Source organism: Panthera tigris, chromosome A2, assembly GCF_018350195.1.
Source record: "Panthera tigris isolate Pti1 chromosome A2, P.tigris_Pti1_mat1.1, whole genome shotgun sequence".
Taxonomy (NCBI): Eukaryota; Metazoa; Chordata; class Mammalia; order Carnivora; family Felidae; genus Panthera; species Panthera tigris.
Window position 1 is genome coordinate 13,582,598 of NC_056661.1, and position 14,001 is coordinate 13,596,598.

Sequence of the window (14,001 nt, forward strand, 5' to 3'; positions counted from 1 at the left end):
TCCAGCCCCTGCCAACAGCCGCAGGCTCCCCTCCCATCCTCCAGTTACACTGATCTGTGTTCAGCTCTGCGCACACCTGGTCTCCTTGAGATGTGCTTTGCACATTCTGTTCCTTCTAACTGGCGTATGCTTCCCTGCCCTTCTGTGGCTGACTTCGCTGAATCCTTCATGCTAAACTCAGATGCCACTTCCTCCAAGTGGTCCTTTCCTCACCCCGTACCCCCCAATGCAGGGTCAGAAACCTCCTCTGGACTCCCATGGCGCTCTGATCTCTCCAACTGGTATGAGTCTGTCTCCATCAGCAGCCTGTGAGCCCCTGTTTGCCCGTGGCTGTGTTACCGATACAGGGCCTGACACATAGTAGGTACTTAACAAATGTTTTCTGAACAGGTTAGAGAAAGGTTCAGCTAGACGAGGCATTGTCTCTCTCCTGAGACTGGCCCCCTTCATCCCCATCTGCCTCCTCACCTGCTTGGGCCCGGACTGTGGCTTTGCTCTGTTCCTCGAGCCTCGATGGTGAACACCACACGGGCACTGGGCTCACCCTCTCCAGGGGTTCCAAGGCGGCTTGACAGCGGCGGCAGCAATGGGGTCCCTGAGAATCTTCTCCGGACGAGACCACTGCCAAGCGGGCTTATGGGAGCCAAGCCAGAATCCACCGACTCTCGGACCCGCTGGGGAGACAGTGGTGAGACGTCAGCAAGTTCCCAGGCAAGGTGCCTCTCCGGGGCCCAGGGGACCGTGAGGAGAGTCTGAGATGCCCTCACCCAGATTCCTGGACTAGACCAGAGAGCCGTATGTTGGTCCTACTTTCTCCCTGAGTGAATTTACATCTCTGAGTCTCAGTTTCCTCATCTATGAAATGGGCGTGTGGATCTCAGACCCGCAGAATATGAGTGGTCCTGGCCCACAGCGGGCATTGCAGCAATATTTATTTATTAATCAATTAGTACGTAGTATATTTATTATTGATAACATTCTATAATATATACTGCTATTTAATATAAGAATACTCTAGTGATTTTCTATCATATTATATTTTTTATTAAAACATAAAAATAAAACATGCCGCACACGGACAAGTGAATAACAACAATGCCAATAGCTAACCTTTCTTGCACACTCACTGCGCGTAGATGCTGTTCTAAGGATCCCTCACGGGTTAGTTCACAAGGGCACAACAGGGCTAGTACATAGACCATTATCCTCATTTTATTTGAAAAAAATTTTTTAGAGATTTTATTTTTTAAAATAATCTCTAGACCCAATGTGGGTCTCTAGACCCAAATTCACAACCCCGAGATCGAGATCGCATGCTGATCGCATGTGCCAGCCAGGCACCCCCTCCCCATCGTCCTCATTTTACAAACAAGGAAACTGAGGCTCAGAGATGAAGAAAATGCCCACGTTTGCTGTTGGCAAATAAATCCTGAATTCGGAGCTGTGGTGCCTCATTTCCTGAAGGAAGAACTGAGCAGGGGAAATTAGATGAGAGGGTGTTGGCAAGCATGTCCTGAGGAAACACTTGAGACATTTGAAAATCAAACAGAATCAGAACGAACCGATGAATCAGCAAGGGTGAGCTTTCCAGCCCAACACAACTGGCTTCACCCCGTGCCACGTGGTGTAGGGGAAAGCATGCCTCAGTGTTCCCATCTGTGAAATGGGATGGAAGTGATACCAATCATTTGGCGGTGTTGATAATAAAAGGACAGGCCCACATGTTCCAGTCACAGTCTGAGACCTGTCAGTGGTGCTGACTCCAGGTCTTGGAATTCACAGCCTTGGGTGTGTGTGTGTGTGTGTGTGTGCACATGCACTCACGCACTGGGGGATCAAAGGAGTAAATGGGATGTGGGAGAGGTGGAGCTCAGAGGGGCAGCCCAGCCTTCTCCTGCTCTGCCACTAAGCCTCACCAATTAGTCTATCTCGACCATCAGACATTCACATAGGAAAACCGAGGTCCAAGACAATATGGCACATCAGGGCCAGAGCTAGGGCAAGGGGAAGCAGGAAAAAGGTACGAGGAACACACATCAGTTGCGCCTCTATAAGCCATGTTTCTGCAGGGCATTTATTTCTTCACGGAGGAAGAGGAAATGACTGGCTGAGAGTCACAGAGCCAGGGACTGCTCAGCTCCCCCGCCCCGCCAGCCCCACTGAACTCTTTGCACAGATCTGATCCTTCTAGGACCCAGGATACTTAACCGGTCCCCTCACTTCCAACCCCATACGAGCATAACCCTCTCCCAGGAGCACCTGAATTCTAATGTAGAAATCTAAGTGTTCAGCACTGGGCCTCCCCTGGGAGGTTTTGTGGTAGCTGGGAGGATGTGCAGGGAAATCAGAGGGTGGGGTGTGTGGATGCATTGGGTCCCTCCCAGAACAGGAAGCCCACTGGGATGTCACCTGCCCATTTTCTTCTTGGGGAAGCTCAGTTCCAGATGGAGAAACCACCTGCCCACATTCATACTCACTCATTTATTCATTCCAAAAAAAAAAAAAAAAAGAAAAAGAAAAGAAAAGTTCCCATTGTGCTAGAAAGAAAATGAAACTGTGTCATAGCCTGGAGAGTGATGGGGTGAGGGGGACGGATAATGTTGCTCAGGCGTAGTTAGGGGCCTCTCTGAAGAGGCAACTTTGAACTGAGATCTGAAAGAAGGAGCTATCCAGGAGAAAGCTAGAGCAAAAGCATACCAGGCACAGGGAACAGCATGTGCAAAGCCCCTGAGGTACGACTGAGCTGGCGGGTTTGAGGAACAGCAGAGGGGCTGGAGTGGAGTGTGGGAGATGAGTGGGTGGGGAGTTGATACAGAGGCTCGGGGGTGGGATGAGGAGTTGGGAGTTGATTATGGGAGTGGATTGAGAACTTCTGAGGGATGTGAGTTGCTTTATCGTTTTTAAGAAGCCTCCTGTGTTGATCTCAGGGCAAAGGGACGGTCGGGGGCAGGGTAAAGGCTGGGGCAGCATCTCGTAGGTCAGGATCACGGTGGGGCCCACGGGTGGATTTGGGATATGTTTTGGAGGCTGAGGGATGGGCCATGGCCATGGATGTTCAAGGGGATTCAAGGGTACGTCATGATTATGATGGGTGACCAGTCCTTTACCGGATAATAGCCACATAGTTACCTGGGTGGGTGGGGCCACCTGGATGGGGAAGATTGGCGGGGGGCGGGGGGGAGTATGATAATTAGGGCTTGGTTTAAATATCATGTGACCCTCCCCGGGGAAGCCAGTGGAGGCGGCTGGATGTTTGGGTCTGGGCTTGTGGGGGGCCAGGCTGGTTTTAGGGTAAAACAGGAAAGACAGGCCCTGTGGGGAGTGGTTGACCTTCCCCCGTCTGGACCAGGGCTGGGGCAAGAGTGGGGCACTCTCAGAGCTGTAGGCTGGAGAGGGGACGGTCCTCCTGGCCTCTCAGCTGCAGCATGAATCAAACTGCCACTCCAGACTAATTGCTTTCCCTGTTAAGAGGCTGGCAAGGGGACAGAAAGCCTCGGGGGAGGAGGGGGAAGGGCTTGGAGGGAGGCCGAGAAGCTGTCTTTCTCGCCTGTGCCCAAGATCTCGATATGAGCCAGCCCTGGCTGCAAGCCCCGAGTCCTGCCTCTAAGACAAACCCTAAACTGTCTCTCGCCTGCTCCCTACTGTCCCGTGGTTCCCAGCACCCCTAGAACAAATTCTCAGAAGCCCCTGAGACCCCACCTGCCCCAGGCCCTACCCACAGCTGCCTCTCACCTTCCTCCATCTCCCCGTAGCTCAGCTGGCCCCAACCCCACCTAAACCTGCCTCAGGACCTTTACACTGCTCTGCCCTCTGCAGGGAACGCCCTTCCCCCAGCTCTCCCTCAAGGCTGGCTGCTTGTTTTCATTTATTCAACTTAAATGTCACCTCCTGGGAAATTGTGTGCTTTGGGGGAACATGGTGGGGGGGGGGTCCCCTCTGCACAGAGGAAGAAGGTGTGACTCAGAGAAGGAGCTGGCTGCCAGGGCTCGCTGGGGCCTGACCAGGGCCTCCCCACACACCACGTTAAAAAGGAGGAACGGGAGGGGGTGTCTGGGTGGCTCAGTCGGTTAAGCGTCCGACTTCAGCTCAGGTCATGATCTCACAGTCCTGCGCTGACAGCTCAGAGCCTGGAGCCTGCTTCAGATTCTGTGTCTCCCTCTCTCTCTGCCCCTCCCCTGCTCATTCTCTGTCTCAAAAATAAATAAAAACATTAAAAAAAAAAAAAAAAGGAGGAACGGGAGGATCTTGGGTGGTAGAAACATTGGGGGGCTCGGCAGTGGGGTTCAGAGTGCAGACAAGGGTCCCAAAGGCCCAGGTTCAAATCTCAGTTGGCCACTCACTTTGAGGGAGGGATAGCCTCTCTGTGCCTCAGTTTCCTCATCTGCAAACTGGGACTACCCTCATCCTTATTCTCCTTGCATAGACAGCTGGGCTGTGGATAAATGAGTTAAGGCATGTGGGACCTTGCCTGCTGCAGGGGACCAGCTCATACTGACCTCTCTCAAACCACACAATTGTAGCCCCTGCCCTTTTTTTTAATATAAGCAAACAGAGTTCCAGTTTATCAGTCACTCAGGCCTTGGTGATCAGCCTGGGATTCAAAGTCAGCCCGTGCTGGGTTCTCTGCTTACTACCTCAGTTTCCCGGAATGAGGTCGTTGGCCCCGTCCCTAAGGTGTGACCTCCTATCCTCCCTGGACTGAGGGCACCCAGGCCTCCTTCCCTTGGGCAGTCAAAACCTCACATCCAGACCCCAAGGCTCCCTGCTGCTCCCTCCTCCTCTACTGGTCTCCTGCTCCTAAAGCCACTGGCTGCGGCCCTGGGCTGGACACCTGGATTGCATCCCAGACTCCTAGTGACCTCTCTGGGCCTCGGTTTCCCTATCTGTCAGTAGGCCCCCAGGCAACTCTGGGTGTTTCCAGTAGGGGACATACTGTGACCCCCTCCCCGACGGCCTGGACAGCCCGCCCCCCAGCCCCCAGCCCCCACTCACCTCACTGAGCAGGAAGGACAGTGCTGTCCCGCTGCGCCTCATCCTGCAGGCATCTCTGAGCCCGGGGAGACAGATGTGAGATCCCTGAGGCCCCGAGAGCCCAGCCGTACCCCTGTGAGACTCCCCCCAGACAGGGGGCTCATCCCACACCCTGTACCCTCTCTCAGAGCCCACAGATACTCAATCAAGGTAGCCCGGGCCATACCACAGGTGCCAGTGTGGGACACCCCCCCCCCAGAACTCTGCAGGGGCCCCTATCCAGGGACAGCAGGCCCCGATGCCTACGCACACTCCCCAAGCCTCCTGCTCCCTCCGTGCCAGGGTCAGCAGCCTTGGAGCATAAGGACCTTCGGGAAGAAGTCCCCTGGCCCCGGGCCCCATGGGGGATCCATTCAGCTCCCAGCCCAGCTCTGATGGATTCAGGGACCCAAGTCCACTGGCTGAGAACTCCCCAAACTCACACAAGGCCCTGCTAGGCCCCGGGCAGGCCTGGCACTCACTGCCACCGCTGAGTCCTGCCTGAGTCCCGTGATCTCCCTGGGAGTGGAGGAAGGGAGGACTGGACCTGCCCAAGTGGGCGGCTCAGGGTCCCCCCCCCCCATCCCGGCGGAGCCCCTTAACTGTCTGAGTGCCAGGCTCAGACAGGACACACCCATATACCACCCTGAGGACAGAGCCAGGGGGTGGCAGGCAGAGTGACGGGGGAGAGTGTGGGGGGGTTCCCAACATGGAGTGTGACCAAGTGTATGTGTGTGTGAAGGGGGAGGTAGGCTCAGGGAGGGTGGGGTGTTAGGTTTAATTGTTCCCGTGTTTGTAAGAGAGACAGAGAGATGGAAACATGAAGAGCCAAAGAAAGAGAAAGAGAGAAAGAAAGGGAGAGACACACAGAGACAAAAAGAGACAGATAGGGAGAGACAGAGAGGAGAGACGGAGAGAGGTGCAGATCTGAGTAAGAATGGAAAGATTTTACCCGCTCAGGGTCTGGGACACATGCTTCACAGCATAGCCCATGAGGTGTGGCCTCAGGAGTTTGGGGGTGGCCCTCTGGGGGGTCCCTGGAGGCTCCAGGAAAGCTGGTCATCACACTGTGCCACTCTAGGCAGATCGATGACCCTCTCTGGTCAATGCCCTCTTCACAAACAGCAGGGACTGGAGCTTCAGTGGAACCAGCACCCCCCCCCCCCACCCTGGGGTTGGGTGGGAGGGGCTGTGGCCAGAGGAAAGGGGTTTGTGTGGTGCCGTCACCTCTCGAGCTACTGCAGGTTAATGTGTCACCAGAACAGCCGCCTGCCGGGGAGGCCCTGCCGTCCCTCTGCCCCCAAAAATCATTAGAGCATGACCCTGTCCCCGGGGCAGGCTTCACCCCCCCTGTGCTGTGTGACCTTGACCTCCCACCTCTGTCACCACCCATTTCACAGAAGGGTAAACCCAGCCTTGAGGGGGCAGCTCCAGGCCGGAGTCCTGGCCAAGGCATGGCCTGGAGCCTCCATATCCCACTCTGGCTAGAGAGGCCCGGATGGTCCTGGGGATGGGGCCGGTGGAAGCAGGAAGAACCCACTGACCCACCAAAGGTCCCACCCCCAGGCCTGCCGCTCCCTGGACCGTTTTCCCTCCTGCACAATGGGAGGAGAGAGTGGGGCCCAGGCTCAGGAAGCAGGGCCGAGGTGGGGGAGCCATTGTGACTCCATGTTCTCTGCGTGCTTCTGGTGCCTTCCTGCCCCCAAGCCTTTGCACAGGCCGTGCCTGCCTCCTGGAGAGCCTTCTCCCCCTGCTGCTTTGTCCGCCTCAAGACTGGAAGGAGGACCTACTAGATTCTGGAACTTCCTGGCTGGAAACTCCCCCGTGATGTAAAGCTGGTCTGAGCTGGTCAAATCTTTCCATTCTAAGACACACACTCCTTCGCACAGCCAGCGCGGCCCCCCACTCACGTCTCCCTTATCCTACCCCGACTTCACTTACTTCCGTGTTGTTTCCCAAACGCCGCGAGTTCTTCCTACCGCAGGACATTTGCATTTGCTGTGCCTGTTTCCTGGGATCCCCTCCCAGCTTTCTCCAGGGTGGCTCCTTCCCACCACCCCTCACCGCCCTCTCAGGAAACCTGGACACAAGGCCCCTTGTGATTCGGCCACAACCCCAGTCTGTGACTCCGTGACCCTCTTCGCCACCTGAAGTGATGTCATTTGATTCCCTGGCTATTGTCTGTCCCCATATTTGAGACTGTGGGCCCCACGAGGGTGGAGAAATGGTCCCCACTATGACCCCAGCACATAGTAGACACTCAGAAGCGTTTGTCACAGCAGTCCATGACTCGGGAGGCCACAGAGGAACACAAGGGCTTTATTCTGGCAAGCCTAGCCCCTCCCCGGGTGCTCTACCCCCTCCAAGCCCCCTTCTCCCTTGGCCCCACGGAGATCACTCTGGTGGGTGATGGGCAAAGGAGGACCTTTGGCTCGCTGTCTCCTGGGGGAGGAACACACACGAGAGAACGTTCAGGCACAAGCAGGGTCTGCAGCAGGGACTTGGGAGGGCAATCCCTCCAGCCCAGCCCCCACCTCACCGTGGACATCTCAGCCAGCTTCTAGAACTCAGACACACCACGGTGGCCACGCCTCACAGCCATTAGCACAGACCCGATGAGCAAGACGGACACCAGCAGACACACAGCCACCACCACGCCTGGGTTCCTGTGCAACTCGGGGGCCCCAGTGTCACCTAGAGCTGAGGGGAGGAGGCCTGAGTCAGCCCTGGACACCGCCCCCCCCCCCCCCCCAGCTCCCAAGGCTGAAACACCCAAGGGATGTTTCTACATCCCTTCCAGGAAGCCGTGCTCACTTCCCTCTCCTGTTGCTGCTGCGACTTTCTTTTAAGTTTAGTTATTTGTTTTGAGAGAGAGAGAGAGAGAGAGAGCGTGGGAGGGGCAGAGAGAGAGAGAGAGAGAGAGAGAAAGAGACCCCCAAGCAGGCTCTGCACTGTCAGCACAGAGCCCGACTCGGGGCTTGAACTCTCAAACTGAGAGACCCATGACCGGAGCACAAATCAAGAGTCAGACGCTCAACGGACTGAGCCACCCAGGCGCCCTGCTGCTGTAACTTTTTTTTTTTTTAAATATAGTTTTTTAAAAATGTTTTTAATGCTCATTTATTTTTTTTTCAACGTTTTTTTTTTATTTATTTTTGGGACAGAGAGAGACAGAGCATGAACGGGGGAGGGGCAGAGAGAGAGGGAGACACAGAATCTGAAACAGGCCGCGGGCTCTGAGCTGTCAGCACAGAGCCAGACGCGGGGCTCGAACTCCCAAACCATGAGATCGTGACCTGAGCGGAAGTTGGACGCTCAACCAACTGAGCCACCCAGGCGCCCCTGTAACTTTTTTTAAAGCACGATTTTCTCCTTTCCCTTTTGAAAATCATTTGTCTATAAGGAACTCATTCAGTGCTCTGTGTTTTTTGCTGCCCTCGTTGGGCACTCTCAGGAGTTCTTGCCAAGTGAGAAAAAGCAAATCTAGGATTCTGTTCCCAAATGCAGCGACGTTCTGAGGATGCCTGCAAAATTTGAGCCTTTGTGAGGCTGGTTTCCATCCTAGGACTTCAGGCAGGTCATTACACTTTGTGTCACGCTGTTCTTTGGACATTTGAGACAACACACTGTTCTGAATGACGGGGTTTTTTTTTTCTAGACCCCCTAGAAATGCTTGGCTTCTACTGAACCCCCAGGGCCCTGTCTGGCCATGCCCTGCAACTACCCTCCCCTCCCTGCTGCCACCAGTATCCCCACTCATCCACCCCACTCACTCGGTGGGTCCCAACCCTGTCACTGGCCCTCAGATGTGCCAGGCACAGTCCTACCTCAGGACCTTTTCATGGGCTGTGCCAGCTACCCGGGCTGCTCTCCGGCTAGATACCTGTGTGACTGCCTCCTTCACCTCCTTTAAACTGAGACATTTGCTAACCGTTCTTTAAAAATTTCAATCCTAGGGGCGCCTGGGTGGCTCAGTCGGTTGAGCGTCCGACTTCCGCTCAGGTGATAATCTCACAGGTCATGAGTTCAAGCCCCGCGTCGGGCTCTGTGCTGACGGCTCGGAGCCTGGAGCCTGCTTTGGATTCTGTGTCTCGCTCTCTCTCTCTCTTTCTCTCTGCCCCTCCCCCGCCTCACACTCTGTCTCTCAAAAAGAAATAAATGTTAAAAAAGAAAAAAAATTTTTTTTTTTTTTTTAATTCAATCCTAGGGGTGCCTGGATGGCTCAGTCGGTTAAGCATCTGACTCTTGATTTTGGCTCAGGTCATGATCTCATGGTTTGTGAGTTCAAGCCCCACATCGGGCTCTGGGCTGACAGCACGGAGCCTGCTAGGATTCTCTCTCTCTCCCTCTCTCTCTGCCCCTCTCCCTGCTCCTCCTCTCTTTCTCAAAATAAATACATTTTTAAAAACTAAAAATGTCAATCCTAGTACGGGACTCTTGATCTCCGGGTCGTGAGTTTGAGCCCCACACTGGGGGTAGAGATTACTTAACAGTTAAAAGTTTAAAACAAATTTCAAAACACTTGTATTCACATTCTGACCCCTTATCGCGCTTATCTTGTTCTTTTATAAACAAATCAATAATTTACTTATAACCTGTCTCCCAACAAAGCTGTGTCTCACAGGACCTGATACACACTAGGTGCTTAATAAATGTGCATAGAAGAAAGAAGGTCTGAGCGGCTTTAGGTGACACCCGGTAGAGTGGGGAGAAGCCCTCCTCCACACATTCTCAGGTCTGTGTCTCTCCCTGGTGGCTAATCCCAGAACTGCAGCCTGCTACCCCCAACCATTTCCCCAACCCCCAAACCTCCAGTACTCACCAGAGCCAGAGGACACAGAGGTCCCGTCAGTGCTGGCTGAGGGCATGGAAGAGGGCTCTGGTCTCGAGCTGGGAGAAGTGGAGCTCCAATGCAAGGTCAAGGTGGGGGAGCTTGGGGGGCTCGAGTGGGAGGTAGGGGTAAGCTCTGAACCCGGGGAGCCAGAACTGGGGTGGGTGGCCGTTTCTGGTTGTGGGGAGGAGATGGGCTCCAACCCTACATTTGTGGAGCTGGTGGGGGTTGCCCCTGAATTTGAGGAGGCGGGCTGCGAAGTAAGGATGCGGACCTGGACGTTGGAGTCTGTAAAAAGAGAAACACGCCCAAAATGGAGTCACTTGTGCTAAGCCCCATATCAACAAACCAAGACTTAATACCTAATCTAATCGCAGTTTCCGCCCCGCCCAGGAGTGGGACCTTTACCCCGTCAATCTGGAAGTAGCTGGTCAGCACTTGCGAGATAATCTGTCTCCTAGATGCCCCTCCTCTGCTTTCTCGCAAAGGAAGGTAAACTTGCCCGAAACAATCCACTCTTTGCTGGGAACTGCCTTTCTCTTCCCCCCACTTCTGCCTATAAAAGCCTTCCATTTTGTACAGCTCCTCGGAGCTCCTTTCTATCTGCTAAGATGGGACGCTGCCCAATTCATGAATCATTAATAAAGCCGTTTCGGTCTTCGGATGTATTCCTGCCGAATTTTGCCTTCTAACAAGTCTGCCTCTACACTCGAGGTGATGGTAGCGGCCGGTCGTTTTCACTGAGCTGGAGCTCGGTTCTCCGTCCTGCTCGCCAAGAGCACGGAAAAAAATAACACTGGAGGGAAAACTCACTGAGGGGGCAGGGAGGGGATGGTTAGGGACAAGGGGGCGTGGCCTCAGCCCCAGCCCCCCTCCTGAGGTCTCCCCGTTATCCCAGATGGTAAACACCTGCCTCTCCGGAGACCTGGAGGACTTGGCGAACCACGTGAGTGCTCCGTGGGAAGCGGGAGGCGCCCTGGTCTGAAGTTCTACGGCCAAAGTTACAGCCCGGGTGGGGCCCTCCCCGCCCCCACTCTTGCTTCGGGGCTGTAAAGGCCCTCGGTATATAGGGAATGGCTGCAACCCAGCCAGCTGGGGAACTCTTTCTCTTTTTTCTTTTCTTTTCTCTTCTTTTCTTTCTTTCCCTCCTTCCTTTCCTTTCTTTCTTCTTTCTTCCTTCCTTTCTTTTCTGTTTCTTTCTTTCTTCCCTCTTTCCCTTTCTTCCTTTCTTTTCTTTCTTCCTTTCTTTCCTTCTTTCCTTTTCCTTCTTTTTCTTTCTTCTTTTCTTTCTCTTTCCTTCTTTCTTTTTCCTTCTTTTCTTCCTTCCTCTTTTCTTTCTCTTTCCTTTCTTTTCTTTCTCCCTTCTTTCTCTTTCTTTCTTTTTTCCTTCCCTCCTTCCTTTTCTTTCTTTCTTTCTTTCTTCCTTTCTTTTCTTTCTTCCTACCTTTCTTTCCTTCCTTCCTTTTCTTTCTCTTTCTTTTCTTTCTTCCTTTCTTTCCTTCTTTCCTTTTCCTTCTTTTTCTTTCTTCTTTTCTTTCTCTTTCCTTCTTTCTTTTTCCTTCTTTCTTTTCTTTCTTCTTTTCTTTCTCTTTCCTTCTTTCCTTTCTTCCTTCTTTCCTTTCTTTCTTTTTTTCCTTCCCTCCTTCCTTTTCTTTCCTTCTTCCTTTCTTTTCTCTTTCTTTTCTTTCTTCCTTTTCTTTCTTTCTTTCTTTCTTTCTTTCTTTCTTTCTTTCTTTCTTTCCTTCTTTCAAGTCTGTCCTCAATGTGGGGCTTGAAATCACCACCCTGAGACCAGGAGTCTCATGCTCCACCAACTGAGCCAGCCAGGCGACCCTGGGGAACCCTTCTAAACCTTCTGGGACTCAGTTTCTTCCTCTGTAAAGTGTAAGTCGAGCCTCTGAGCGCTCACACAGGTTTGGCACATAGTGGGTGGTCAGGTGCACAGATCCACCTCCAAGCCCCCAGGGAGGATCAGCCCTAATCTTCTTCATCAGGTACCTGGAAGGTCCCCAAGGCTAAACTCAGAGTCTTAAATGAGAGGTTGGTTCTGAGGTCTCTGGCTCTGGGAACAATCCGTGGTTTGGAGCTCTGGAAATTACCCTGCTCTGTTCCAGCCACTCCCTGGCTCCTACCCCATCCCAGGCACTGAGCCCAGGAGCTGAATGAGGGTGGGTGAATATTTTGTGGGCCATGTCCCACAAGGACTTCCTAGTTCCAGGCTGCTAGGCACCTTAGCTGCTTGTGAGCTCGTCCATCAACGGCTCCTTGCCCCACCCTACCTACTCTGCCCTGGGCGAATCTTTGTGCTTCCTCCCTCACCTCACCTCAGGCAGCAAAAATGCGGAAATAACCTCAGGCGCCAGGAGGGGGCTAGGTCTACACACAGACCCCTAATTCTCTGTCCAGGCTCCCAGGCTCTGTGGGATGCCAGAGAAGTCTAGCAGAGGCATGGTGCACTGGCCTGACTTCATTTCCATTTTACAGATGGGGGACTAAGGCTCAGAATGGTTGGGAACCTGGCCCAAGGTGACTGGGAAGGTGGGAAGAGGGCCCCTTAAGGACCACCAAGGAGTCAAGGATGAAGAGGCCAGCCTCCCCAAACTGCTTCCTATCATTATTTTTGAGGCATTTCTGCTGAAATGAAGATGACTCGGGGCCACAGTGGACCCCAAGCCAAGCCAGAACTCTGGGGAGCTGAACTTTTTTTTTTTTTTTTTAAGTAGACTTCACATGCAGCAAAGAGCCCAAGGGGTGGGGGCGCGGGGGGAAGAGATGGGCTTGAACTCATGACCCTTCAAGAGTCGGACCCTTAACTGACTAAGCCACCCAGGTGCCCCAAGGGAGCTGAACGTTTTAAAGTCAACCAAGGAAAACCAGTGCTTGAAAGAGGAGGTGGAGGACGACACAAGCTCTGCTGAGTGCCGGGGACAGAGTAGACAGGTGCTCCTGAGCTGCCGGAGAGCTGACCAGAAGGTGAAGTGAAACTGGATCCGGGCACTGTGCTGGGAGTTTGCTTTGCCCGGAGTGCCCTAGACCAGGAGGCTGGCAAGAGCCAAGGCATCTGGTTCTACTCTGGGCCTGGCACAGCTGGGAGACTCGCCTCGCCTGAGCCTCAGTTTCCTGAGCTCTGCAGGGGGGATACATGTGGTGCCTTCTGAGTGAAGCCCTTGCCCGCAGTGGGAATCCCGGGCGTGGTGGCCTCCGTTCTTGACGTTCTAGGGCTGAGGCTGGGGCATGGGTCAGAGAGAGCAATGACTCGGTGGGACAAGGAGGGCTGGGGGGAAAGGTGCGGGTTCAACTCTTCTGCAGCCCGGGGACCGTCTTACAGGGCGGCAGAAGGAAATCAAGTCAGGTGCCAAGAACCTCTCCTGGGAGCCATCAATGCTTAGTGACCAGGAAGTGAGCCCTTACGTGCCCCCCACTATGGCCCTGGGGCCCTCACTCCTCTCCCCTTGGGGGCTACAAGAAACTGAGGTTTGAAACAGAACCTCAAACTGGGTATGGAGGCCCCCGCCAGCCTGTTGCTGGTTCAGATCAGCAGCAGAGTGGCAGCGCCCCACTTTGCTTCTGAGAGGAGCGGCCCTTCACGTGTTGGGGGAAGGCTGGGGGTGGGGGTGGGTGGCCTGAAGGAGGGATTCAGAAGCCAAGTGTGTTGCTGAGCCCTACGCCCCCCTCCAGCTTCCCGAAAGCCAGGCCTCCTTGTCACCTGTTCTTACCTCTAGAGGCGACAGGGGCAAGGGAGGAATTCCCCAGCAGCAGCACCAGAGACAGCGGCAGAAGTGGCGATGGCAGCTGGGAACCCGCCATTCCAGGGCAGGGAGGGCGAAAGGCGGGCTCGGCACAGGTGTGTGGCACGCGCAGGCGCACGCGCCCCCTGCCTGCAGCGGCGCGTGGGGCTGGGCACAGGTGGGGCAGAGGTGGGGCCTCAGGACACAGGGCCTCTGGGGGCCCGCTACTGTTCCCCAGGGGTGCCATTCCTGCCGCCCTCTCCACCTGGACCCCCTCCCCCCCCCCCGCCTCTCCTACAAACCCCACCTGGACCATGACCCTGAAGCCGTCCAACTCTCCCTATGCCCTCAACTCTGTGGCCCCCTCCGTAGCTGCCCTAAATCCATGCTGTCCCCGCCCCGCCCCTCCTCTGTCCGGGGCGCCCCCCTCTG

At 54.4% G+C, this 14,001-nt stretch overlaps 1 protein-coding gene across 1 annotated transcript in view; it reads right to left on the reverse strand.

The window, feature by feature from the left end:
* PDE4C (phosphodiesterase 4C) overlaps positions 1–13,698 on the reverse strand; it is a 32,806-nt gene extending 19,108 nt beyond the window's left edge. Inside the window, exons 1-4 of the mRNA XM_042978594.1 lie at positions 13,558–13,698; positions 9,833–10,129; positions 7,550–7,710; positions 469–674 (exon numbers count right to left, since the gene is read on the reverse strand). Coding sequence (XP_042834528.1) covers positions 469–674; positions 7,550–7,558 — 215 coding nt within the window. The 5' untranslated portion in view covers positions 7,559–7,710; positions 9,833–10,129; positions 13,558–13,698. The remainder of the gene's footprint in view (positions 1–468; positions 675–7,549; positions 7,711–9,832; positions 10,130–13,557) is intronic.
* Between the last annotated feature and the right edge of the window lie 303 nt (positions 13,699–14,001).